Raw genomic sequence first — 27,906 nt, 5'->3', positions numbered from 1 at the left:
CTCTGCTCCCTACTCTGGCTCTGGTGAATTCTCTCACCCTCCTGTGCTTCTGACTGTACCCAGTGCTTGTATAAATAAATAAATAAATCTTTAAAAAAAAAATAGCCAGAAAGAAAAAGAAAAATACCGGATGGTCTCACTCATAGCAGGAATTTAGAAAACCTAAATAAGGGACCAGGAGAAAGACTAATTATAATAAAGTAAAAATCAAAATCAACAAGCAACTATAAGTCAGATACACACTACAGGGGCCGGGGGTTGGGGGAGTTGAAGGGATTATGGTCAAAATCAGGGGGATGGGAATTGTATGGGGACTATAAGCAAGATGAAAAAACATACATTGTGCAAAAATGAAAAATAATGTAAAAAATATATAAAATAAAATATAAAAAATAAAATGGCTTTGAGAATACATGAAAAAAAATTAAAAAGGCAGCATAGAAATACATGCTCACAAATGAGATTCATCAGGATTTATATACGGTAGTTAAGGATAAGATGATGGGAGACTTTGGAATTAGATTCATGACTCTGCATGCTATCTTTTTCTATTTTCTTATCCAGCTTGCTCATCTCACTCCTATTGTTCTAAGCTTTATTTTCAAGCACTGTAAAACATTCCTGTCTACCTTTACCAATCTACCTCCCTTCCAACTCACCAGCAGATTCCACTGCTGGTTCTTTTCAGACAAATGTAGTTTCTACTCCCTCATGTAGAAGACATTGTTGACTGATTGGCTAATTCAACACATTCCCAGAAATATGCTTCTGTAACCAGTCTCACAAAGAAACATTCATTTTCCAAGACTCCCTTGCAAAGAGCAATAGCTGTGTGACACGGTGGTGACTAATGAAATATAAATTGAAGTCTGTTGGGAAGCTTCCTAGAAAACATGTTTTCCTGAACAAAGAAAGAGAGCTAGCAAAAGTTACCCTTATGACTTCCTCATTATTTGAAAGTCTAATGTCAAAAGCTCTAACACCACTGACTATGAATGATTGGCCAAGAGAATCACAAAGATTCAAGTCCTACTACTTCTGATCCAAAGAAACAATACTGGCAATTGCTTACTCGCATATTTCTTGTTCTCTGAAAAAAAAAAAAAAAAAAAAAAAAAAAAAAACCTCCCAATTTGTCTAAGCCATTGTTAGGGTTTTGTTATCTGCTGATGAAATCATTATTAAGTTACCTATCAAACAAACATATCCACCCCCACACATCTTTATTTCCTTTCACCTTGTCTCAGAAAGAGATGTCTATCTCTTGTCCAAGGTTATCTTACTCTCCTGGTTCTTGAACAGTTCCCTCTAATCTTCTTTGGAATGAAGGTCTTTTTCTCATGTAGCTTCAACTTTCCCTTTCCACTAGGTCCTGCTAAACAAATCAACAGGCTTAAGCTTCCTTCACCTGAAAAATATTCTTTCCACTGACAATGAAATTTCAAAATACAAAATTATTTGGGATGCAGCTAAAGCACTACTTAGAAAGACATTTTCATATCTGTAAACGCCTGTATTAGAAAGTAAAGACCTCAAATCAATAACCTTCTACTTGTAGACACTAGAAAGAGGAAAAAAAACAAATAACAAAGATAAAGGAAGGAAATAATGAAGATCTGAGTATAAATAAATGAAAGACAAAAATAAATTAATGAAACCAATAGTTCTTTGAAAAGGTCAACAAAATTGACAAATCTTTAGCTAGACTAACCAAGAAAAAAAGACAGAAAAAGCAAATTTCTAACATTGGGGACAAAAGAGCAGGAATCACTACCAACCTCACAGAAATTGAGAGGATTATGAAGGAATACTAAGAACAACCATATACCAACAAATTAGTTAATTAGAGAAAATGAACAAATTTCTTAAAAGATACAGAGTACCTGCTTCTTGCCTGCCCATAACTATGCAGGTGCCTTTTTCTTTCTCCTTTTCCTGATAAAACCATCCTTTTAAAGTGTTTAAAATAAAAGATGCATGTTACCAAAAACAAATAGACTGTAACAAGAAATTAAATAAACAATTTAAAATCTTTCCACAAAGAAAAGTCTGGGTTCATATGGCTTGTTGGTAAATTATACCAAATATTTAAAGAATCAATAACACTTTTTCCCAAAATTACAAAAGGATGGACAATTCCCAATTCATTCTTTTTTTTGTTTTTAAAGATTTATTTATTTATTTATACAAGCACTGGGTTTAGTCAGAAGCACGGGAGGGTGAGAGAATTCACCAGAGCCAGAGCGGGGAACAGAACAGGCAAAGTGATGAAATACACTGCTGAGGGGAGCAGCAGGCACAGCAGGAGAGGTCTGTGGCACCATGAGGGACCCTCCAGCCGGGGATCAGCCGGCGCTGCGGAGGCTGTGGGCAGCTTCACAGCCCAGCGCTAAACTGCTGCGCCACCAGAGGAGGCCCTTCCCAATTCATTCTATGAGGCAGCATCTTCCCTATACTAACAAACAATGATACTATAAGAATACTATATCCTTCACAAATACAGGAACAAATATACTCAATAAAATACTATCAAAATGAGTCCAGGAATATATGAAAATGATTATCAGTCATCAAGAGTTGGGCTTTATCTCAGAGATGCAAATTTATTAAACATCCAAAAGGCAATTAATAAACTACACCATATTAGTGGAATAAAAAGAAAAACCACACAATAATCTCAATAGAAGCAGAAAAAATATCCGTTAGAATCCAATACTCATTTATTAAAAATAGCAAACTCTCAACAAACTAAGAACTTCCTCAATATGACAGAAAATATGTGAAAAATCTATAGCTAATATCATAATGGTGAAAAGGTTAATGCTTCCCCCTAAGACTGGAAACAAGGTAAGCATGTATGCCCTCACAACTCCTATTTAAGACTGCACTGGAAGTGCCTCCCCGGTGGCGTAGCAGATTGAGCGCAGCGCTGTGAAGGTGTCTGCAGCCTCTGCAGCAAGGGTTCGATTCCTGGCAGCCAGGGAGATACCCACATGGCGCGGCAGAGTTCTCCTGTCTCAGCCGCTGCTTCCCTCAGCAGTGTTTTCTGTCCATCTGCCTGTTCTGCTCCCCCCTCTGTTTCTGGTAAATTCTCTTATCTTCCCACGCCTATGGCCTGTACCCCAGGTCTTGTATAAATAAATAAATCTTAAAAAAAAAAAAAGATTGCACTAGAAGCTCTAGTCAGAGCAAATAGGCACAGGATACAAGATAAATATACAAAATGAATTTTATTTATATACTAGCAATGAAAATTCAAAAAACGAAATTAAGAATACATTTTCAATAACAATAGCTTCAAAAAGAATCAAATACTTAGATAACTTGAACAAAAATAGTCTTCCATAAAAACCAGTCTTTTGTTAGCTCAACTCTTTTAAAATCTTTATATATAATTTTCTAAAAAAGAGTAATCCATGAAATACTACTGCACACTAAAAAGAAATAACTGATTAATATATGCAGTGAAGGACTTATGTTACTGAAAACATTTTAAAATAAAGTTGACCACAACAGGGATGAACCTTGAAAACATTACGCTACATGAATGATGCCAGATACACACATTCATATTTTGTTGGATTTCATTTATACGTAGCCTTCTTTCTGGGGCAAGGAAATATTCTAGAATTACATGGTGTTTTGAACGCACAACTTTGTGAAAAGACTAAAAGTCACTGAATTATATACATGACTGTGTTTAAGGTGGTGAAGTTTATGTTATGTCAATTTTATCTTAAAAGTGGAGTAATTCATCACTAAACAAAGAATTATTTACCAGCAGACCCCACACCCAAGTTAATGAGAAAAGGGTATTTTTTCCAGACAGAAGGAAATAATCTCACCTGAAATAAAGATCAATGAAAAGAGTATATATGTGAACATATCTAGGTGAGCAAAATAATGTATTTTTTAAAAAGATTTTTATTTATTTATACAAGTACAGGCCAGATGTGCGGGAGGGTGAGAGGATTCACCAGAGACAGAGCGGGAAACAGAACAGGCAGACAGTCCGAAGACACTGCTGAGGGGAGCAGCGGGCAAGGCAGGAGAGGTCTGCTGTACCATGTGGGTTTCTTCCTGGCAGGCCAGGAATCAAAATAGCGCTGCAGAAGCTGCGGACAGCTTCACAGCACAGTGCTCAGCCTGCTGCGCTACCAGTGAGGCCCCCAAAATAATGTATTTTATAATAATATATAAGAATAAATATAATCCTGTTATTATTGACACCCTTAGGAGTTCTCAAGTTTGAGAATTATGAATTTATTGACAAAAGTGAAATAAAAATGAGGAGGCAATCTTTTCAGGGTTCTTTTTCAATTGTAGAGATCACAAGAGGCCAGAGATTTGAGTTCTACTCCTAGAGTTCTCTGGAGCGCTACTCCTCATTTAGAGTATGCATGGGAAGTTTAAATCTCTACTTATCAAATACCAAGAACACACATAAAATAAACAATGTATTAGTTTTTAATTTGTTTTTAATTTCTTCAAAAAATCTCATCATTAAACCAAAAGCAACTGTCACATGAAAAAGTTGCACCTACCCTTTTTCATAAATATTATCCTTAGAAGAAATTGGATATAAAAGCTCACTCTTCCAAGGTGTTTGAATTGCTGTTTTTACTCTAGGTGACCTTCTGGCAGATTTAGGATGTTGTAACAAATTGGTTTCTTCTTTCTAAAAAGCAGCCGGATAATGACAAAAGTGAACAAACAGGGCAGAGAATAAAGCACAGCTCTGTACATATACCTCAAAAGGTTTTTGATCACTAGTGGATTCCTTGCCTCACTCTACCATCTACTGTGCTGCTCACTAAACTAAAATGTTCTCCTTTCAACAGCTACTGTTTTCAGGAATCTGTAGAAAGACACACTCACAAATTTTTGTGGAAATGTGAATTGTTTAATAAAATGGAACTTGGAAAAGAAAAATTAAAATTTACATACTCTCTTCCTAGCAATTCCACTCATAAGGAAAACCTCATTTAAATAAAAGTATGAAACCACAGGGCCTCCCTGGTGGCGCAGCGGGTTGAACGCAGCACTGTGAAGCTGTCTGCAGCCTCTGCAGCACGGGTTCAATTCCCGCCTGGCCAGAGAGATACCCACATGGCACAGGAGACCTCTTCTGCCTCGCCCACTGCTCCCCTAAGCAGTGTCTTCAGTCTGTCTCCCTGCTCTGTTCCCCACTCTGTCTCTGGTGAATTCTCTCACCCTCCTGTGCCTCTGGCCTGTACCCTAGTTCTTGTATAAATAAATGAATCTTAAAAAAAAATAAATTTAAAAAATAAAATACGAAACCACAGAAATGACTGTGAAACTAAGGTTACAAGGTGGGAAGGGGAAAATGGAGAGGTGGCACAATGGATCATGGTGAAGGGCTCAGGGGGCTTTCCTGGGGGTATGGTGTGGTGATGTGGATCTGAGGAAGTGTGATCCTATACCTTTAACTCACATCCAATGTTGTAAACCAATTCTACTACAAAATAAACACATAAATATTTTTAAAGATTCATTTTTATTTATTTATGCATAAAAGGGGAGCAGGAGGTGAGACAGGAGAGGTCTGCTGTGCCATGTGGGTTAGCTCCCTGGCCAGGGATGCTGCAGAGGCTGGCAATAGCTTGACAGCACTGAGACTTTAACCCCTGAGCCACCAGGGAGGCCCCAAATAAGTAAAAAATTTAAAAATAAAAAGGTTTTCCTTTAACTTCCAGTTTTAGGCTATCGTGCAGGTCAAAACCCAACAGTTATTTAAGAAAAGCCAGGTCAAAGGCTTGTATACCCTGACTCCCTTCATTATGAAAGAAGACTCTGGAGGAAGGATATGGTAAAAACTTCTCTTTGTCCTATAATTGAATATGTTTTAAAACTAGTTTACATGCATGTATGTGAGGTAGGGTGGGGATGAGATGGCAGGGTGGGAAAGGTAAGCAAAAATATCTTAGGTCTGTATGAAGAGAACTACCTATATCTTTTTTTCTTTTTTAAAGACTTATTTATTTATTTAATTTTTTAAAAGATTTATTTATTTATTTATACAAGCACTGGGTACAGTCAGAAGCGCGGGAGGGTGAGAGAATTCACCAGAGCCAGAGCCGGGAGCAGAGCATGCAGAATGACCGAGGTATACTGCTGAGGGGAGCAGCGGGCAGCAGGAGAGGTCTGCGCGCCATGTGGGACCCTCCTCTGGTGGCCGGGAGCAGCAGGGGATCAAACTGGTGCTGCAAAGGCTGTGGGCAGCTTCGCAACCCCGCGCTCAACCACTGCGCCACCAGGGAGGCCCGAGAACTACCTATATCTTAACAGAACTATTTCCTTCATTTTGTGGATATTTTATTTTCATGGCTATTGTTCCCATTCTTAAAAGTTCTTTATGGTAAAAGTTAACTTAATCTGATTGTACAGTGGAAAAGAAAGAAACATTTATCTGAGTATGGAATATACATAAGGACTATTACATGGTACTTAAAAGTAAGGAAAATGACACACATGGAAAAATACTGAAGTTAAAATAATCAGAATACGAAAGTATATATGTATTAAAACTAAAAATTCACAAGCCTAAGAGAAAAATAATCATTGCCTAGAAGTAGACAAGATCAGAAGTAACTTGTCTCTCCAGTTTCCAAATTTACAGTGGCTTTATTATTTTCATAATTTGAAAAACCTTTATAATATGTCAGTTACCATGTCAGTTAGGATGTCATATTTGTTGCCAGAAATGAAGGAATATGTGATGTTTTATTATGCAAGGTAAATAATAAAATCCTCTGTGTACTCCAGGTATCTAACAACTACCAGTAGACTTCAAGAATTGTATAAACAAAATTAATTACTGAGGTATGTTATTCATATAAACCCCTAGGTTTCAGGGCTCATTTCTAACTTTGGTAATGAAGAAGACAGCATGATATTAATCAACACCCAATAAATGAATGGGATCATTTGGGGCTGAGCTTATTAAAAGCATATCATACCAAAGTGATCAAATTCATAGAAACATAAGTAATGGTGGTTGCCCGGGAGTGGGGGAAAGGAGTTATTTAGTGGGTATAGAGTTTCATATTTCAGGATAAAAATCTGGAGATCTGTTTCACAACAGCGAGAATGTACTTATACTGAATTATACACTTGAAAATGGTCAAGACATCAAAGTTTTAAAACTTGAGTTTTAAATAAAAAGTTGTCTGTGTTAAAAAAAAATAGCACAGAAATTCAATACAGAGAAAGGCCTAAGAATATTTAAACTTTCTGGCTCAGATTCAAGCTAGAGTATGCAGAAAGCAACTGATGGGGCAGAAAATTGACAAGGGCACAGGAGAATTGGGAGGGGAGTAAAGGAACTGTTTCATTCCATGACTAGAATGGTAGTTACACAATATATACACTTGTCAAAATTCATTGAACCATAAACTTGAAAGGTTGAATTTTACTGTACGTAATTTATGCCTTAACTTTAAAAATGGGAAAAGCAAAGAAAATGGAATTGAGTTCCACCCCTCAGAGTGTTTTCTGCCAGTGAGAGGCACAGTGAGCTCAGAATGAGTTATCCAACTAGAAAACACCAATGGCAACATTGGTGATGATTCTCAGGAAGCCAAATGAAGATAATGTGAGAGGTCATGGTCATGCTTATACCTCCTCTTCACTTTCTCTCCCCACTCTTTTGCCTTTTCTCTCTTAATCAAGTTCCGTTCATTAACTACACAACTTACCTTTTCTTACCCCTTACCTCTCCAATGTTGTACAAATGTCATTTGTACAAATGTCTACATATTATCAGATGACATTCCTCCTACACCTCTTAGGGACTAGGTCACTGAGTCCCACAGACTATTGGGAAGTTTAGATTTATCAGTGGAGTGGCATACGGAAAAAAAAAAGCCCCAAGGTGCAAAGGAGGTCAGGAAATGCTAAAACAATGGGTAAGAAACCATTAGTGCACTGAAGAGACATTAACTCAAAGTGTGGTCCCAGATCAGTTGCAAGGGCACCGCAGGGGAGGGAGCTTTTTGGAAATGCCAGTCCTTCAGACCTCTGAATCTTGATCTCCAGTTACAGCCCCAGAATCTGTTTTAACAAGTTCTCAGGTGATTCATGTTTGCTGACATTTGAGAACCACCAGTTGGCAGCAATGTTTCTCACGTAGGAATCTCATTAACCAACCCCCTGGTTTTCTGAGTGCTGCTGAGCCATCCCAGATGAATTAAATCAGAATCTTGGAAAGTGGGACCCATGCATCAATAGGTATTAAAAGCCCTCCAGATATTTCTAATCTCTATCTAGAGTTAAGGTCTCTCCAGTTCTAAAATACTAATAGTAGAACTTTAAATAACTAGATTACACATACTCCTGCCTTTTTAAAATAAGATATATACTAATAAAATATATTGACTATGGCCCATAACACTTAATGTCCTATGACACCTTTAAAGTCTAGTAAGATTAATAAGACTCTTCTTAGATTCAGGTCTTATCTACAGTTATTGTATCTCTATGCCAAAGTGTATTAATGTTTCTTCGTTTTTTGGACTCCCCCATTGTAAGGTAAGGTAAAAAGTATCAGGCTTTTCTGCCCTCCCACCATTAGGATAGATGATGGAACCTGGCGGTCCTGAATGCATGCCTAATGGCGGGCACCTGGAATAGGGTGTGGGCCTAGGTAGATAGGATTCACCTGGGCTAAGACTGGGCTTTTTAAGGGCGGCGTCATGGGGATACCAAGAGAAGCCAAGAGAGCAGAAGGAGAAGCAGGAGAGCAGAGAACAGAGAGAACGTCAGAGAACACCGGAGAGCACAGAAAGAGTGAAGACTTGCTGGAGGCTGGGAGGCCTGCTGGCCTGCCAGCCTCCCAGCACCCCTACCTGCCATGTACCCAGTAAATCCCAATAAAAGCCTGCAAAAGCCACCGAGGACTCTATAGGACTCCTTCTTTACCTGGTCTGCTGGATCAGAAAACCTGCGCTAGGGCCATTCCTCCCCTTACACCCATCCTTACCTATTTATCCTCATTGTGAAAGAATTCTTACTATTTCTACTAATGCTATTATTTCTCAATCATTCATTCAAATTATAGTAACTAACAAGTTGTTATGTACCCAGGCCCTATTCTAGGCTCTAGTGATGAACAGTTAATAAAGAAAAGTCCCTTATATTCTAGCAAGAGGTGAAAGATGTTGTACGGTAAGGGAAAATGTCAGGCTTTTCTGCCCTCCCGCCATCAGGATAGATGATGGATCCTTGCGGTCCTGAATGCATACCTGATAGCGGGCACCTGGTGTAGGGTGTGGGCATAGGTGGATGGGATTCACCTGGGCTAAGACTGGGCTTTTAAGGGCAGCATCACGGGGACGCCAGGAAAAGCCGAAAGAGAAGCTGAGAGAGAAGCAAAGAAGCAGAAGCCAAGATCACCGGAGAGCCCAGATAGAGTGAAGACTTGCTGGGGGCTGGGAGGACTGCAAGCCTCCCGGCCCCCCAGCACCACTGCCTGCCGTGTACCAGGTAAATCCCAATAAAAAGACCTGCAAAAAAGCCACTAAGAATTCTGACTCCTCCTTTACCCGGTCTGTGGGATCAGGAAACCTGCACTGTGTCATTCCTGCCCCTACAGATGTCAAAAAGATAAATCACATGGTTATAAAGAACAATAAGGCAAGATAAACTTGACAATAGATAATGTTGGAGGGTATCTGTGTTATTCTACATAAGTGTGCTTCTATAAGAAGAGGCAAAGATAGCCTCTGAGTGACTCTTGGGTAGACACGTTGTGCATTGAAGCCCAAGATGTGTGGATATATGAAGCAAGACAGTTCAAGAGAAGGGAGAATGCAAGTGCACTGAAAACACCAATGACAACATATGATAATGGTTCTCAGGAAGCCAAATGAAGAGAACATGGGAGGTCATGGTCATGTAAGTGCATTACTTTGGGGTTTTTGCTTGGTGTATTTAGGGAACAGCAAAGAAGCCAGTGTGGTTGAAAAGGAGTAAGCTAGAGAAGAGTGGTAGGAAGTGAGGTAGAAGGAGGTTAGCAGAGGATCATGCGGTTATGTTAAGGCTTTATGAGAGGCCACTGAAAAATTTTGAGCAGGTGGATACTATGATCATATACTTCTAAAGAATCACTTTGGCTGCCTGGTAGAAAACAGACTGGGTTTTCTTATTTCATAATGGTTATAGTATGTACATTAACAACACCCCTCCTCCAGAGCTTATGATAAAACTTAAAGGTTAGTGTACAAAACCCAAGCATGGACTGTAGGTAAATGAAATTGTCAGGATTTTCCACCCTCCTGCCATTAGCATTAATGTTATATCCCTGTGGTGTGACGTGCAGGCCTGATGATGGGCACCTGGAGTAGGATGTGGGCATGCATGGGTTGGCACACCTGGGCTGAGAGACTGGGCTTATAAGGGAGGCATCAGGGTGACACCAGTAGAGCAGGAGAACCAGAGTCATAGAAGAGAAACAGCAACAGCAGCAGTGGTAGAAACAGCAGCAGAGAAGAGCCTGTGAGAGAATGCTAGAGAGCCCAGAAAGTGTAAAGACTTGTGGGGGGCTGGGAGGCCTGCCAGCCTTCTGGCCCCACCCCTCCCGCACCCCTGCCTGCCGTGTACCTGGTTGCTATACTACAAATGGTGTAAAAAGCTCAATAAAAGCCTGAAAAGCCACCGAGGGCTCCAGGACTCTCCTATACCTATCTGCCTGGATCATAAAGAACCTGCTCTGTGCCTTGCTGGCAATACAGGATATTTTGCTATAAACTTAATAAAGAGATCAAAGCACTAATGTACAACCTACCTGTGTCTCAGGTATTTGCGGAATACAAGATTTAGGTCTTAAAGGCAAGAGGGTTGCCATTTGTGGAAAAGGATCAATATCCTTCCTTGGTTTTTCTTGACGAAGGTGCCAGAATTTCAGTTTAGCACTAGCATGTTTTGTTGAGGGTGAATGAGTAACACAGAATCTTGGTGCCCTAGTAGAGCAAAAACAAAGTTAAGATTAAACCAGAAAGTAAGTCTCAAAAATCCAAAGCCTACAAAATGTGCAATATCCATAGCCACAATTGTCAGTTTCCCCATATGCTTTAAAAAAAAAATTCTACTCCTTTCTCTGCTGCCTAACCTAAAAAAAAGTGTTTTATGTGATACGCTACCACCTAAAATCACACCACTCATATAAAGAGGTAAAATACATCAGGGAAAATTTTTTTTTCTTCTTTAAAGATTTATTTATTTAAATCCAGTCAAAAAATGGGCAGAAGAGCTAAAAAGAAACTTCTCTGAAGAGGAAATGCAAATGGCCAACAGGCATATGAAAAAATGTTCAACATCACTTGCAATCAGGGAAATGCAAATCAAAACTACCATGAGATACCATCTTACACCAGTGAGAATGGCACATATTAACAAAACTAGCAACAACAAATGTTGGCAAGGATGTGGAGAAAAAGGAACTCTCCTGCACTGTTGGTGGGAGTGCAAACTGGTCCATCCACTATGGAGAGCTGTGTGGAGATTTCTGGACATACTAACATAGAGCTTCCATATGATCCAGCAATTCCACTCCTAGGGATTTACCCAAAGGACACAGAAACATCAATTCCAAAGAACACCTGCACCCCTATGTTTATAGCAGCTCTATTTACAATAGCTAAGCTTTGGAAACAGCCCAAATGCCCAAAAATAGATGACTGGATCAAGAAGATGTGGTACATATATACCATGGACTATTACTCAGCATTCAAAAAAGATAAACACATGCAATTTGCAGCAACATGGATGGCGCTGGAAGGGATCATGCTCAGCGAAATAAGCCAGAAAGAAAAAGAAAAATACCGGATGGTCTCACTCATAGCAGGAATCTAGAAAACTTAAATAAGGGACCAGGAAAATGAATAACTATAAGAAAGTGAAAATCAAAATCAACAAAAAACTATGAACCAGAGACACTTTTTGGGGGGTGGGGGGCGGGAGGGGAGGGATTGGGGTCAGAATGGGGGGGGGGGTTGCAATTGTATGGGGAATATAAAAATAAAATTTATTATTTAAAAAAATAAAAAAAAAGATTTATTTATTTATACAAGAACCGGGGTACAGGCCATATGCACGGGAGGGTGAGAGGATTCACCAGAGACAGAGCGGAGAACAGAACAGGCAGACTGACGAAATATGCTGCTGAGAGGAGCAGTGGGTGAAACAGGAGAGGTCTGCCACACTATGTGGGACCCTTGCTGGCCGGCCGGGATCGAACCGTCGCTGCAGAGGCTGCGGGCAGCCTCATAGCGCTGCGCTCAACCGCCTGCACCACCAGGGGAGGGAGGAAAAAAAATTCTAATATTGAATGAGTACACACAAAATTCAACTCTATTTCAATTTACCAATAATGAACTGCTAGAAATACAATTTTTTAAAGATGATATGCAACAATTTTGATGCAATTAAGCATTTTTCTTCAATGGCATTATGCTGACCTATCGAAGTTAAGTCTCAAAAGGTTACATACTGTATGATTTCATTTCTATGACATTCTCAAAAAGACAAACTATAGGGCCTCCCTGGTGGCGCGGCGGTTGAGCGCTGGGTTGCGAAGCTGCCCACAGCCTCTGCATCGGTTTGCTCCCCGGCTGCCAGAGGAGGGTTCCACATGGCGCGCAGACCTCTCCTGCCTCTCACTGCTCCCCTCAGCAGTGTAATTCGGTCCTTCTGCCTGCTCTGCTCCCTGCTCTGGCTCTGGTGAATTCTCTCACCCTCCTGTGCTTCTGACTGTACCCAGTGCTTGTATAAATAAATCAATAAATCCTTTAAAAAAAAAAAAAGATAGGGTCCTAAAAAAAAAAACTATAATGGCAAAGAAGATTCAATGGCTGCCAGGGGTTAAGAGTGGAGGCAGAGTACAATGACAAAAGGGGAGTATGAGAGTTTTTTAGGAGTGATAAATCTGTTAGTGTCTTAATTGTCATGGTGGTTATTTGAATTTATACAATTTTACATTACTGTATGTTAATGTGAAACAAAGAAGAGGAAAGACAGTATTTTTAATAAATGAGGATGAGCAACTGGATATCCATAAGCAAGGGGTGAAAAAACAAGATAATTTAATCTTGACCTAAACTCTCACCTTGTACAAAAATTAACTTTAAATGGACCATGGACTTAAATGTAAAATATAAAATTACAAGGCTTTTATAGAAAAAAATAGGGGAAAGATTCTTGAAGATCAAGAGCTAGGCAATAGTTCTTAGGTTTGACACCAAAGGCATAATCTATAAAAGGAGGAACTGAAAAATTAGACCTAATCAGAAATGTTTAATTTTGTTCTATGAAAAACTCCTCCTTTTTTTTCTTTCAGACACAGTTCTATTTATGCTTAATAGATGGTACAGGCAGCAGCACTTGTCACTGGAAAGTTTGCATTAGTTGAAGAAAACTGGCATAAGAGGTAATTTCCATTACTCTGATGAAATGTTTAGAGTAAAACTTACCTGAAACTGTTTATCTAGCAAGTCCCTCAATACACCACCCTCCCAGGGAAAAATTCCATACATGATTCTTTCTTGTCCTCATCATCTTCTATTGCTTAGTGCGTCCTGTTTATCAGTGAAATACAGTCTTCATAACTGAGCCTGGTAACTTAAGTTTGTGTAAGTTGCCTTTCTCATTTGTACCTCCAATCCTAGTCACCACCACAGGGTTCACTCTGCTCACTTCTATTATTTATATCCTCCATATTTCTAAGGATTCTAGCTCCCATTTTCCACAATATTTTCACTTATTTGCTTAATCTAGTTTACTGATTTATTAGAAAAGAATAAATCTCAGGAAGAGCCAGATGGAAGAGGTGCACAGGGCAAGGCATGGCATGCTGGGAAGGGCCATGGAGTTTGCATGCTGTCTTACTGCACCACACTCACCAAATCTCCAAGTGTTTACCAACCTGTGAAAGACTCTGTAAAGAAATCTTTGGAAAACTCATCTTTGAAAAGACAAACTACAGACTAGGACAAAATATTTGCAAACCATATCTGACTAATGACCAGTGTCTCGTATATAGAAAAACTTTAACAATATGAAAGAAAACAACCCAATTGGAAAATGGACAAAAGACATGAATAGATATTTCACTGAAGGGGATATAAGATGGCCAATAAGTACATTAAAAGATGTTCAGCATCATTAATGATTGTAAAATTTCAATATAAAACCTTAAGGAGATATCACTATACGCCTATTAGAATGGCTAAAATAGAAAATTGTGACAACAGCAAATAATGGAAAGGATGCAGAAACAATGATCACTAGACTTTTTTACCCTTATATCCTTAGCACAGCACTTAGCCTATAGTAAGTGCTTAAAAAATGTTTGAGATGATAAATCTCAACACACACACACACACACACACACACACAATGTGATAAGATATTGACCATAAAATGGCCAGGTGTAGAAGGTACACACAAAGTTGAGTGGAGCTTAAGTACTTCCCAGTCTTACTATGGATTTAAAATCCTCCAAACACCTAAATTACCTAAATGAAAAGCATTTTAAGGAAGGTCAAAAATATAATTTGTCAGTTTAAGTACACATCAATAAAACAAAAAAGCACAACTGATAACAAGCCTAAGAAAAGTAAAAGTAAATAACTTTTATTCACTTTATTTTTCTTACCAATACAGAAGTAAGGGTTTCACAACCTCAGACTGAATATTTTTTAAGTGTTCTTCATTCCACTGAGATCCATCCAGCAGTTTAAATTTTGATAAGATTTCTGCAGAAAGGTAGCAATCTCCACTGCTCACTAGATAGCATTTTTTCATCTTCTCAAGATGTCTGAAAAGGAGTAAATACACATGGATACAATATTCAACTAGCCAAATATTTTCACTTCTAAAATGTTTTAGACATGATGAACTATACAGGGGTAGCAATGTGAAGATAATATTTCTCACAGTTATGGGAATGGGAAGGATAATTTCTGTAGGATAAACAATGACCTTACAAAGATCTCCATGTCCTAATTACCAGAACCTATGAAGTTGGCTCACATGGTAGAAGTGATTCTGCAGATTTGATTAGGGTTTTGAGAGGAGTTTCCTAGACGACCCTGTGTAATCAATCATAAGGGTCCTTCTAAGAGGGAAGCAATTATAAATACATTACTGGGAAGTCATAAAATAAAATGAAATGATTAATCTGAAAGCAGACTTAGAATCTACATGAAGAAACAATGTGCAAGCTCAAATCATTGCTACTATTAATATCTGAGTGCTATGAACTCACAGAACTAATGAAATCAATATTGATAATAAAATAATTATTTATTCATCTAAAAGTACAAATTACATTTTTATTTTTATTTCAGGTTTTCTGCCTGTGCTAACAAGACCCAAATGAACATCCTACCATTTGTTTTTAAAACTATTGAAAAATGAAAAACAGAAATACCTTTGATGTCTTCCAGGATCCTTAAGAACTTTTAATCGCTCAATATCCATCCATAGCCACCAATATCTCTCTCCTAATGTACCTTTTATAAATTTCTTAAATCTTTCAAACTCCTTTCTATTACCAATGTCATAAGTTTTGTGAGAAACACACCAATGGGCCCTGATTTCTGATCCAATGTTCTCACTCTTTGAACTTGTTTGTTCCAACATCTCATCTGACTTTTCCTCTGTGATTTGAGCTGTTTCATTTAACACACTACTTGTGTAAGGGATGGGCTCAAAATGTTCTTCAAACACCACTTCTGCAACATTGCTAAAATTTATATAATCTGGGCTTTCTTTAAATGGTTCTCCAAGAATTTGATGAATAGCTGATTTCAAAATAAACATTATGTAAGATCTTAAAAATTCTTCACAAGTTGAAAAATGCAATATCAAACTTCCCTCAACATTCTGTTGACTTTCAAGGTATATTCTCAGAAGAGCCTGAGAAGGAGTGTCTTGTATAGATGTTGACCCGTCTTCTTCTTCTTCAAATTCAGAAATTAATTGAGGTGTTTTAGATGGGCCCTTTTTTGTCCTGGGGTGAACTCCATCATCAAAGATAAAACTCTCTGCATTAAATCATAAAAGTTATTAGATCAGATGATGAATACAAAAGTGTTTTTTTAATGAACAAGAAGTTAGAGTCAGGTTGGCAAATGAGTTTATCACAGGTAATAACCGTGCAGATCAGTGATTTAAGGAGGCGTCCAAAGCCACATTTGGAAGCAGTAGAGAAAAAAATGCCATCAGGGATTATTCCCTTGGACATGGAAGGGGGTAATAATGCAGATAAACTAGAGAAGCTAAATACAGTATGTGACATCCCTTATACAGTGGTTCTTCAAAAAGACATTATATACTTCTAAAATACAGTATTTCAGGTTGAAATAAAATATTGATATATATAAAGGCATATCTATTAAAGAATTAGAACATGTACATTAGATGATTGTATGTAATTTAATATTTCATGTTGGATGATAAAGTAAATTTAACTACATAGATGACAAGATCACAGATGAATAGAACTGGAGTCATATTAGCAATTTAAAAAACTTCACTACTTTATCAGAAAGATTGAATTACTATCCTACAATCTATCATTAAAATTACAAAACAGCCTAGGTATTTATGAATTACAATACACATGGATTGTTTTATACTTTTTCTAAATATACAGTGTATGGCTCCTGTTTCCTCTTTCTTTCAGAAACCAGTAAAATATCTGTTATCAGTGTTTTATTTTACATGGCAAACTTACCCCTTGAAATACTACAGATTAGGAAAACCCTGTTTGGGTCTCACTCTCAATGACCATTTTCTCAGTGTTAGATTTAAAATCCCAATGAACTGGAAATGCTTCATGAGAGTTTTTATTGAAAATATACACACCACATTTCCCCAATATTGACAGATGAGATTTCTATAACCCTGTGACAGGACACTGTGATATACTTCACAGACAGAATTGGAAGCAGGGAGTAGGCTGTCATTTCCACTAAGTACCTCCCTTGCTACTCTTTCTCTTTCTGATTATTACCTGCACTATCTTTATTCTCCAATTTTCTATTTTACTATTTTGGGGAGATAGCAAGAAACCTATAAATTCAGTTATTTTCACTTAGGGAGATTATTTTCCTCTTTACATAGACTTAGATTCAATTCTAGAGAAAACAGATGTATTGTCCCCAAAAAGTTGTTTATACTTTTCAAAGGAATTAGCTAAGAACTTTAGTAAATTGTTGCAATCTTCTCCAGAGTCACATCTAGATTTTTTTTTTCTCTAGCAATATCATAAGTTAATGACTCCTATTTCTGGATGGTTCCTTCTATTTTTTTTTTAATGGAAAGTTTGTATCACCCACTAATATCCTCCATGGTAGAAATGTATCTGCTTTTCAAGGTAAGAAATAGTGAACTTATAAACAGAAGAAAACTCAAGTCCCAAGAATGGCTAATGACTTTTAAGAGAAAGACTGCTTTCAAAGGTTTAATAATATGAATTTGTAAACAAAGGTAGGAAATAAAGGCAAAACATATTTATCACAAGTAGATAATTTTTTTAAATAAGATCAAAGAAGCACAACTGACTTACTTTATTAGGTACTGTTCCTAAGAAATAGCTTTGGAAAATTTAAGTGATTTTTACCAATGTTCTATCACTTTCATACTATAGTAAGTGGTACCTAGTAGGTAACTACCAAACAGTATGCAGGGCATTTTCTATATATTCAATATGTGCCATTATTCTAATCTTACAGATGAGAAAAACAAGGCTCCCAGAATTGAAGTAAGTTATAAAAGTCACACAGTTAATAATAGCTGAATTCTAAACTCATAAACTTTTCACTATACCAAGTTGCCTTCCTACTAGAAAAATAGTAAGAAGTAGAGTTCAGGCAGTCGAGGGGAAATCACCTTTATCCCCCAATCACTAAATACTAATACTATAAGATTAAGACATTAACAAGAAAAGACTCCAAGAGGAATTCTGAGGTCATTCTTGTCCTTTTATACTTACTAGAAGCAGATGAAATAACTGGTGAGTCACTTTTGTCATGGAATACACAAGTAGGTAATGAAAAAGTAGGTACTGTCTGCTCGCTTTGTTTTGCTAATGTAAACCAATCTTTTGTTTGAGTATAGGAAGCCTGGGAAGAAAAAAACACATTTGTTTGACAGAAAATGAGCAGTATATTCTTCATTTGATAATATTCAATTTGTTTAGTTTAATACATAAAAGGAAAAATTAGGCCATGAAAGAAAAGAATGTTGTACACAGAAAAATCCATTAGGTAACAGAATAATTAGGTAACAGAAAAATCCATTAGGGAACAGATTTTCATTTTAGATGACCAGAGGGGGAAAAAAAATTCTCCTTTCTTTCACCAAATGCATAAAACCCTGCTTCCTGGATTCACTACCAATTCATGCTATCTAACTCTAATTTGGCAGTCACCATGGCTCAAAGGTCTTTGTACCTTTTGTCAGTTGCTCCTATTTACAACTTTCCCAATTATTTCATGGCTCCAATCCTGCCTTACCTGACTCAGTGTTGTTGAAAACTTCTCTCTAATGACAAAGACTTACTCTCCAAAGCACTGGAAGGAAACCTCTCCAAGAACAACTGTCCCTTTCTCTTAGATTCAGTTTTCACTTTACTTCCTGAAGACTGACACTGAACGTTGCCTTCAAATTTTCCTTTATTCTTTGTACCCTTGAGCCAGCAGACCCAATTCCCAAACTGACCCTTGGCTTCTAGAACCCCAGTTGTCAAAAACCCCCATCTCAACCCTCTTAGGAAAATTCATGTGCCTGCCTCTCTCAGTAATGTCCTCACCTATTTCTCTATGAGAATCCAAGCTGTTTAAGAGGAGCAGAAAAGGTAATGACCAGTATTACTCTTATTTCTCATTTTTTCCTTTCTCCAACTGAGTCAGCTGACTGTTCCTTAGCCAAAGGTACTTTGACAGAAAAATTGGGGCTCAAATGAAATAGATATTATCACCTGATATTCCTTGTAGAATTAGTGTGGCAAGTCAGGTCACACAATAAGACCAGAAGCAAGAGGAAAAATGAGAAGTGCCGTGTGTGGGCATAGTACCTGAGAGGTGAGGTTTCCTGGGTAGATAAGAGCTTTGAAAGACTTTCATTCCCTTTTGTTCCCTCTTTTCCTCTCTTTAAAATCAACAAGCAACTATAGACCAGAGACATACTACAGTTGGGGGCAGGGGGAGGAAAAGAGGGATAAGGGTCAGAAAAAGGGGGTGGGAATTGTATGGGGAATATAACCAAAATGAAAATGCATACATTATGCAAAAATGAAAAATGATATAAGACTTATATAAAATAATTCATTAAAAACCCAAGTCATTTATAATAATTATCTGTTCATTCAACATGTACTTATTGACTCTTCCAGACAGTATCCTTAGACTCAAAGAAATGTTACCAATTATCATAAAGATTGACCTCTAAGTTTAATTACAGTTTAAATGACTTAAGAGCCTGAAGAACTTTGAATCCTCCAAGTTCAAAAGTTATGTAGGGCCTTCCCAGTGGCACAATGGGTTGAATGCAGGGCTGTGAAGCTGTCCACAGCGTCGGTTTGATTCCCAGCCAGCCAGGGAAAAACCCACATCGCATGGGAGACCTCTCCTGCCTCGCCCATTGCTCCCCGCAGCAGTGTCTTCAGTCCATCTGCCTGGTCTGCTCCCTGCTCTGTCTCTGGTGAATCCTCTCACACTCCTGCACCTCTGGCCTGTACCCCAGCTCTTGGATAAAAATAAACAAATCTTTAAAAAAAAAAAAGATAGTATGTAAAGTACTTATCAAGCTGGATGGAATTGAGCTTTTTCTTTCTTTTTTTTTTTTATAAATTTTATTGTTATATTCCCCATACAATTGCAACCCCCCCCCATTCTGACCCCAATCCCTCCCCTCCCGCCCCCCACCCCCCAAAAAGTGTCTCTGGTTCATAGTTTTTTGTTGATTTTGATTTTCACTTTCTTATAGTTATTCATTTTCCTGGTCCCTTATTTAAGTTTTCTAGATTCCTGCTATGAGTGAGACCATCCGGTATTTTTCTTTTTCTTTCTGGCTTATTTCGCTGAGCATGATCCCTTCCAGCGCCATCCATGTTGCTGCAAATTGCATGTGTTTATCTTTTTTGAATGCTGAGTAATAGTCCATGGTATATATGTACCACATCTTCTTGATCCAGTCATCTATTTTTGGGCATTTGGGTTGTTTCCAAAGCTTAGCTATTGTAAACAGTGCTGCTATAAACATAGGGGTGCAGGTGTTGTTTGGAATTGATGTTTCGGTGTCCTTTGGGTAAATACCCAGGAGTGGAATTGCTGGATCATATGGAAGCTCTATGTTTAGTAGGTCAAGAAATCTCCACACAGCTTTCCACAGTGGTTGGACCAGTTTGCACTCCCACCAACAGTGCAGGAGAGTTCCTTTTTCTCCACAGCCTCGCCAACATTTGTTGTTGCTAGTTTTTTTTAATATGTGCCATTCTCACTGGTGTGAGATGGTATCTCATGGTAGTTTTGATTTGCATTTCCCTGATGACAAGTGATGTTGAACATTTTTTCATATGCCTGTTGGCCATTTGCATTTCCTCTTCAGAGAAGTTTCTTTTTAGCTCTTCTGCCCATTTTTTGACTGGATTATTTTCTTTGTTGTTGTTGAGTCTCATCAGGTCTTTGCAGATTTTTGTGATCAGTCCTTTATCATTAGTGTTGGGTGCAAAAATGTTCTCCCAGTTGGTAGGGTTTCTCTTTGTTTTTGTTATTGTCTCTTTTGCTGTGCAAAAGCTCTTTAATTTGATGTAGTCCCAGCTGTTTATCTTTGCCTTCACTATCACTGCTTTGGGTGATGTGTCTGTAAAGATGTCTTTGATGTGCAAATCACGTAGTGTTTCGCCTATATTTCCTTCTATATATTTTATGGTTTCAGGTCTTATGTCTAGTTCTTTAATCCATTTTGAGTTGATTTTTGTGTATGGTGTGAGGTAGTGGTCAAGCTTCATTCTTTTGCATGTAGCGACCCAGTTTTCCCAGCACCATTTATTGAACAAACTTTCTTTGCTCCAATGCATAGTCTTTGCTCCTTTGTCAAAGATTAGTTGACCATAAATCTGTGGGTTTATTTCTGGATTTTCTATTCGATTCCATTGGTCTGTATGTCTGTTCTTGTTCCAATACCATGCAGTTTTGATGATTATGGCTTTGTAGTATAGTTTGAAGTCTGGGAGTGTGATGCCTCCATTCCCTTCTTTTTTTTTCAGGAGAGCTTTGGCTATTCGGGGTTTTTTGTGATTCCATATGAATTTCATCAATAATTGTTCTATTTCTTTGAAGAATGACATTGAAATTTTGATTGGAATAGCATTGAATCTGTATATTGCTTTTGGAAGGATGGCCATTTTAATAATGTTTATTCTTCCAATCCATGAGCAGGGGATGTCTCTCCATTTCTTTGTGTCTTCTTCTATTTCTTTTAACAGTGTTTTATAGTTTTCTTTGTAAAGGTCCTTTACCTCTTTTGTTAGATTTATTCCCAAATATTTGATTTTTTTTTGTTTCAATAACAAAAGGGATGGTTTTTTTGATTTCTTCTTCTTCAGATTTATTGTTTGTGTATAGGAAGGCTACTGACTTTTGCGTGTTGATTTTGTATCCTGCCACTTTACTGAACTGATTGATGAGTTGAATTAGCTTTTCTGTGGAGTTTTTGGGGTTCTCTATGTATAATATCATATCGTCTGCAAATAGTGATAGTTTGACTTCTTCTTTTCCTATTTGGATTCCTTGGATGTCTTTCTCTTGTCTTATTGCCCTGGCTAGGACTTCCAGTATTATATTGAAAAGCAGTGGTGAGAGTGGACATCCTTGTCTTGTTCCAGATCTTAATGGAATTGCTTTCAGCTTTTCACCATTGAGAATGATACTGGCTGTTGGCTTGTCATAGATGGCCTTTATGATGTTGAGGTATGTTCCTGGTATCCCAAGAATTTCAAGGGCTTTTATCATGAATGGGTGTTGCACTTTGTCGGAAGCTTTCTCAGCATCTATTGATATTATCATATGGTTTTTATATTTCTTTTTGTTGATGTGTTGGATAACGTTGATTGATTTTCGGATGTTAAACCATCCTTGTGTACCTGGAATGAATCCTACTTGGTCGTGGTGAATTATCTTATGGATACATTGTTGGATTCTGATAGCTAAAATTTTATTGAGGATTTTTGCATCAGTGTTCATTAGGGAGATTGGCCTGTAGTTTTCCTTTTTTGTGTTGTCCTTGTTCGGTTTTGGTATTAGTGTAATGTTGGCTTCATAAAACGTGTTTGGTATTGTCCCTTCCTTCTCAATTTTTTGGAAGAGTTTGTGAAGGATAGGCACTAATTCCTCTCTGAATGTTTGGTAGAATTCATTTGTAAATCCATCAGGACCTGGGCTTTTGTTTTTGGGGAGGTTTTTGATTACCATTTCAATTTCGCTAATTGTAATTGGTCTGTTTAGGTGTTCTATTTCTTCTTTATCTAGCTTTGGGTGATTGTAGAGTTGTAGGAATTTGTCCATCTCCTCTAGATTGTTAAACTTGTTTCCATATAACTGTTCATAGTAGTTACTGATTATTCTTTTGATTTCTGCTGTGTCCGTTGTGATTTCTCCTCTTTCATTGATGATCCTGTTTATTTGTGCTTTCTCCCTTTTTTCCTTTGTGAGCCTGGCTAGGGGTTTATCTATTTTATTGATTTTTTCAAAAAACCAGCTCTTGGTTTCATTGATCTTTTGGATTGTTTTTTTAGTTTCAATTTCATTTATTTCTGCTTTGGTTTTTATTATTTCTTTTCTTCTACTGGTTTTGGGGTTTGTTGTTCTTTTTCTAGATCTTTGAGCTTCGAGATTAGGTTGTTTCTTTGCGTTCTTTCTTGTTTCTTGATGTGAGCTTCTATTGCTATATATTTTCCTCTTATTACTGCTTTTGCTGCATCCCATACATTTAGGATATTGGTGTCCTCCTTGTCGTTCAATTCAAAAAATTTTTTAATTTCTTCTTTGATCTCCTCATTAGTCCAATGGTCTTCCAGTAGTGTGGTTTTTAATCTCCATGAGGTAGGAAAGTTCCTTGCCTTCTTTTTATGGTTTATTTCTAGTTTGATGCCTTCATGGTCAGAAAAGATGGTTGATATGATTTCAATCTTGGTGTATCTGTTGATGTTTGTCTTGTGCCCCAGTATGTGATCGATCCTGGAGAATGATCCGTGTGCGCTTGAGAAAAATGTGTACTCCGTTTTTTGGGGGTTTAGTGTTCTATAGATGTTTGTTAAGCCCAATTGCTCTAGGTCCTTATTTAGAGCTTTGGTTTCTTTACTTATTTTTTGTCTTGTTGATCTATCCATTGTTGATAGTGGTGTGTTGAAGTCTCCCACTACGTATGTGTTTTCTCCGATGTCTGTTTTCAGAGAGGACAACAGTTGTCTGATATATTTTGGTGCTCCTTCGTTTGGTGAGTATATGTTAATGAGTGTTATTTCTTCTTGAAGTATTGTCCCCTTGATCATAATGTAGTGACCATTGGGGTCTCTTTTTATCTTTTTGAGTTTGAAATCTGTTTTATCTGATATAAGTATAGCTGTTCCTGCTTTCTTTTTTGGTCCATTTGCTTGTAGGATTGTTTTCCATCCTTTAACTTTGAGCCTATTTTTATCTTTTGTAGCTAAATGTGTTTCCTGGAGACAGCAAAAGGTTGGGTTTTGTTTCTTAATCCAGGCTGCAACTCTGTGTCTTTTTATTGAAGAGTTTAGTCCATTTACATTTAGAGTTAATATTGATATGTTAACATCTGTATTTGCCATTGTGTTTGTCTTTCCTTTGATTTTATTTATTTATTCTTTTAATAACTTTTTTTTTTTTTGGCCTTCTTTCATTGTTATTCGTCCCTCTGAGGTTCTGGCTTTAGGACTCCTTGTAGTATTTTTTGGAGTGGGGGTTTAGTTGCAATGAAATTCCGGAGTTTCTGTTTGTCTGGGAAGGTCCATATTCTTTCTTCAAAGAGGAAGGAGAGCTTTGCGGGATAGAGTATTCTTGGTTGGCATCTGTTTTCTTGGAGTCTGTTGACTATGTCCCCCCACTCTCTCCTTGCCCGTAGTGTTTCTTCGGAGAAGTCTGATGTCAGCCTGATTGGTTTTCCTTTGAATGTTATCTGTTTCTTCCCTCTTGCCAGCTTCATTATTTTTTCCTTGTCCTGGATTCTTGGGAGCTTTACTATTATGTGTCTTGCTGTATTTTCCTTTCGTCGTGGAAGTTTGGTGTTCTTCTTGCTTCTTGTATATCAATTTTCAGCTCCTTCTTCACATTTGGGAAGTTCTCTTCAATTATCTCTTTGAATATTTTCTCTGTTCCTACATCTCTCTCCTCTCCTTCTGGTATTCCTATAACTCTTATATTTCCTTTCCTCATGGAGTCAGATAGTTCCCGAAGTCTTTCTTCGTTCTTTTTCCTTCATACTTCTCTTTCCTTTTCTGTTTTGGTTCTTTTTATTTCTGTGTCTTCAAGATTACTTATTCGTTCTTCCATTTCATCTATTCTGCTTTCATTGCTTTTCCCAGAATTCTTTAGTTCTTCCATTAATTCTTTGATCTCCTGCATTTCTTTTACTTCCCTCTTTAGGGACTCAATTTCTTTCTTCTGACCATTGTTTTCCCTCTCTAGGGACTCAATTGCATTCTTCTGATCGCTGATTATTTTTCCCTTATCATTGTTTTCCTTTATGACTTCTGTCAGTTTTTTAATCACGGCAATTTTAAATTCTCTTTCTGGAAGGCTCAGAAATTCTTCCAAGTTATTGTCGTTGCAATCTGGGGGCTGGTTTTCTTTTTGTGGTGTGCTTTTTCTCTGGAGAGTTGCTAGGTTGTGTGTGGTTCTTCTCCTCCCTACTGTCTGTTTTCTAATTTGCCGTATGCGTTGGGACACTGTGTTGTTGGGACTAGCCGGCATCTTGGGTGGGCTTCTCTGTTCCCCTCTGGTTCCTCCAGGAGTCATCTGTCAGTTTCAAGCAGTCTTTACTGGAGAAAGGTCCCTGTTCTAAAATGCCGATGTGGGGACACACTCCCCTGTGCGCCTGGTCTGCCCCGGCGGTGGGTTCCTGCTCCCCTCTGGGCTTGGACTGCAGGCCAGAGGGGGTCTGGCGTGGGCGAACTTCCCCCGCTCACCTCTGGCTCCTGAAGAAGCCTTCTGCAGGTAGTCTTTACTGAAGAAATGTCCCTGTTCTAAAATGGTGATGTGGGACACACTCCCTGCGCTTCTGGTCTCAGGCACACTCTTCTGCGCGCCTGGTCTGCCCCGGCTGTGGGTGCTCGCTCTCCCTGTGGGCTCAGACTACTTGTTCGGAAGGGGCCCGGTGTGGGCTAACTCCCCAGCTGGCCACTAGCTCCTTCAGGAGCCTCTGCTGGCTTCAAGTCGCTAGGTGGCGCCAGAGATCTCTCCTAGAACCCTTGGGGAGCTGATTTTCCACCCCGTGGGACAGGGAGCAGAGCGGGGATGGTAGGGTACACCTCAACGGCTTTGGGGTGCTGTGTCTGCCTTGTGCCCCACCGTCGTGGGGAACCCACGCCCCTAATTTCGTGCCCCGGGTCTCAGTTCCAAAGCCCTCAGTTCCAGGTCGCGGGCTGTAGCCCAGATCAGTGGCGCAGGAATGGCGCCTTTTGAATCCCGCTTCCATGCCTGGGCGCCTTGTTCCTGCTCACTCAGGGAGGGCCTCCGCGGTCTCCCCGCAAGCCTAGGTCGCAGGCGCGGGGACCTGGGCAGCTGCGATCCGATCCGGATCCGCGTCTGCTTTTCCAGCGCTCCGCTTTCAGCGCAAGCTTACGGGGTGGCCGGGGCTGTGTGCTGGTGCTGGTCTCCTCCTGGGGGGCTGGGCTCTCTTTAATGGCGCCTGGAGCTCACCTCTGCGGCGGATCCTGCATGGTTCTCCACAGCTCCCGTTCACGGGGTGTGGTGGCTGCAATAGTTCCTTTCCACTCACATTCCCGCTTGCTGCGTCCGTTTTTCTTGTTGGCCGTTTTGGTTTGTTGTTTCCCTCCTCTCTGCCGGTCGGAGAGTGCCGACTTTGTGGGCGGGGGAGGGGAGCAGGGTTCTGTGCTTCCCTCCCTTCTGGTCCTCTTTTATGGCAACTTTCTTCTTTGGGCAGTTTGCTGGAGTCGTCCGTTTATCTTCCGTGTCCCAGTTCTCACTGGGACCTGCCGCTTTTCCTCCCTATTAACTTTTTTTAATGGGAGATCTTACTCGCAGCGTCTCCTCGCCGCCATGTTGCTCCGCCCCCTCGGAATTGAGCTTTTTCAATCAGCTTATTTACATAAGCTTCTTCATCATGAAAAAAAGCTAAAAGTAAACTAGCTTGGATTTTACTGTCTTCTATTTAATCAAATTTACATGTGAGGCATCAGAAACTTATTCTCTTAGATTCACTCTTCCTTTTGTATGTTTACTGACCTCTATTATCAGTACATATTTTCATGATATTTCTGACATCTCTATAATATACAAGGAAAAATACTTTTAAAATAAGGATAAAAGAGAAGAAAACTATATTTCTGGTACACCCCTAAGCATTATTCAGGGGAAATAATGGGACTGGGATAATTTTAAACAGCTTTGTCAAATATCACTGATAGAAATGCCATACTACAACATTAAACATAAGCTACACATAAAAACAAATGTTCAAGTAAGATAGAATGTCTATCCATTTCAACAAAGATGGCAAATAGCTTTACACTTGTATGCCATCTTTGATCAATTGCAGGATCCTGCCTAGAGTGCTGTGTTGAAAAGAATTTGGAACTAAGCACTAGCTCTGGGGGAAAATTGCCACAATTGATTAGCAATGTCTGTCATGAATGGAAACTAGGAGAATAGCAACACATGGGCCACATAGTTGTCATTCTCGATTTTGAATTAAGTATTGGAAGTGTGTTCCCAGAGGAATTGCTGATAATTGGAAAAGATCAAACGGTTTTCAGTATATTTGACTTTCCAAAATAAATTTGATTCTACGTTAGAGCACTCATTCAATAAGTGTATTCAAATGCACTCAACAACCCAACATTTCCCCAAACTTGGATAAACAGTCATGCATTTAACTGAGGAATAATCTTAAAATAGGGAGAAGATACACTTTATCATTGTTTGGTATAAAAATTATAGAATCCAAATAAAAATTTTGGAATGAACATGAAAACCATGGTTATAATTCAAGTTAACCTTGTTTCCTAGGTATTTATGTCCTTCAATCTTGCATTTGTTCTTTCATACACATGTCAATAATAATTATAATTACATTTGAGGAGAAAGAGTGTAAAGCAAAGGTGTCAGCATAAATACACACACATTTCTGCCACATCTACTTTAGAAGTATTTGAAATCATTTTCTTTGTTCAAGTGGTACAAATGAAATGAAATTCAGGTCTAAAATGAGTTTTATTGAAGTGCCACATCACAAAAGACACTCATACTTTTACCTCACCAAGAGAAATGTAGAACTTTTTCATAATGATAGCATTGTCTTCTTCAGTAGCAGGAGGTGGTGGAGTGGGTGGTTTTCTTGGGACCCAGGGAGAAATATCTGTACCTACTGTGATAGTCATGCCTGATTGGCTCCATCTGACTTGTGAGACCAGTTTAGCTAACCTGCATTTTAGAAAAAATATAAACTGGAAATAAGTTTCAAACACGTTAGCGCTAGGAAGAAAAGTAACCCTGGAATTTTATCTTACATATTCAAGCCAATCACCCCTCCTTAATGCTGCATGCTATTTCTCTTAGGATCTGCTAAAATTAATGTTTTATTCATAGTACTACCAATTATAATTATTGTTTTGATTTATTTTATTTT

The 27,906-nt window shown here is 38.5% G+C and overlaps 1 protein-coding gene across 1 annotated transcript in view; it reads right to left on the bottom strand.

Annotated features, from left to right (window-relative positions):
• RGS22 (regulator of G protein signaling 22) overlaps positions 1-27,906 on the bottom strand; it is a gene marked incomplete at its 3' end in the record, with an annotated part of 124,358 nt that overhangs the window by 61,307 nt on the left and 35,145 nt on the right. Inside the window, exons 5-10 of the mRNA XM_084230530.1 lie at positions 27,533-27,701; positions 18,017-18,146; positions 15,449-16,064; positions 14,672-14,833; positions 10,805-10,979; positions 4,545-4,678 (exon numbers count right to left, since the gene is read on the bottom strand). Of these exons, the coding sequence (XP_084086656.1) occupies positions 4,545-4,678; positions 10,805-10,979; positions 14,672-14,833; positions 15,449-16,064; positions 18,017-18,146; positions 27,533-27,701 (1,386 nt within the window). The remainder of the gene's footprint in view (positions 1-4,544; positions 4,679-10,804; positions 10,980-14,671; positions 14,834-15,448; positions 16,065-18,016; positions 18,147-27,532; positions 27,702-27,906) is intronic.

Source organism: Talpa europaea (assembly GCF_964194135.1).
Source record: "Talpa europaea genome assembly, chromosome: 3".
NCBI classification, from domain to species: Eukaryota; Metazoa; Chordata; class Mammalia; order Eulipotyphla; family Talpidae; genus Talpa; species Talpa europaea.
Note: the sequence above shows the minus strand (reverse complement) of the source record. Positions and strands in the feature narration are given on the sequence as shown.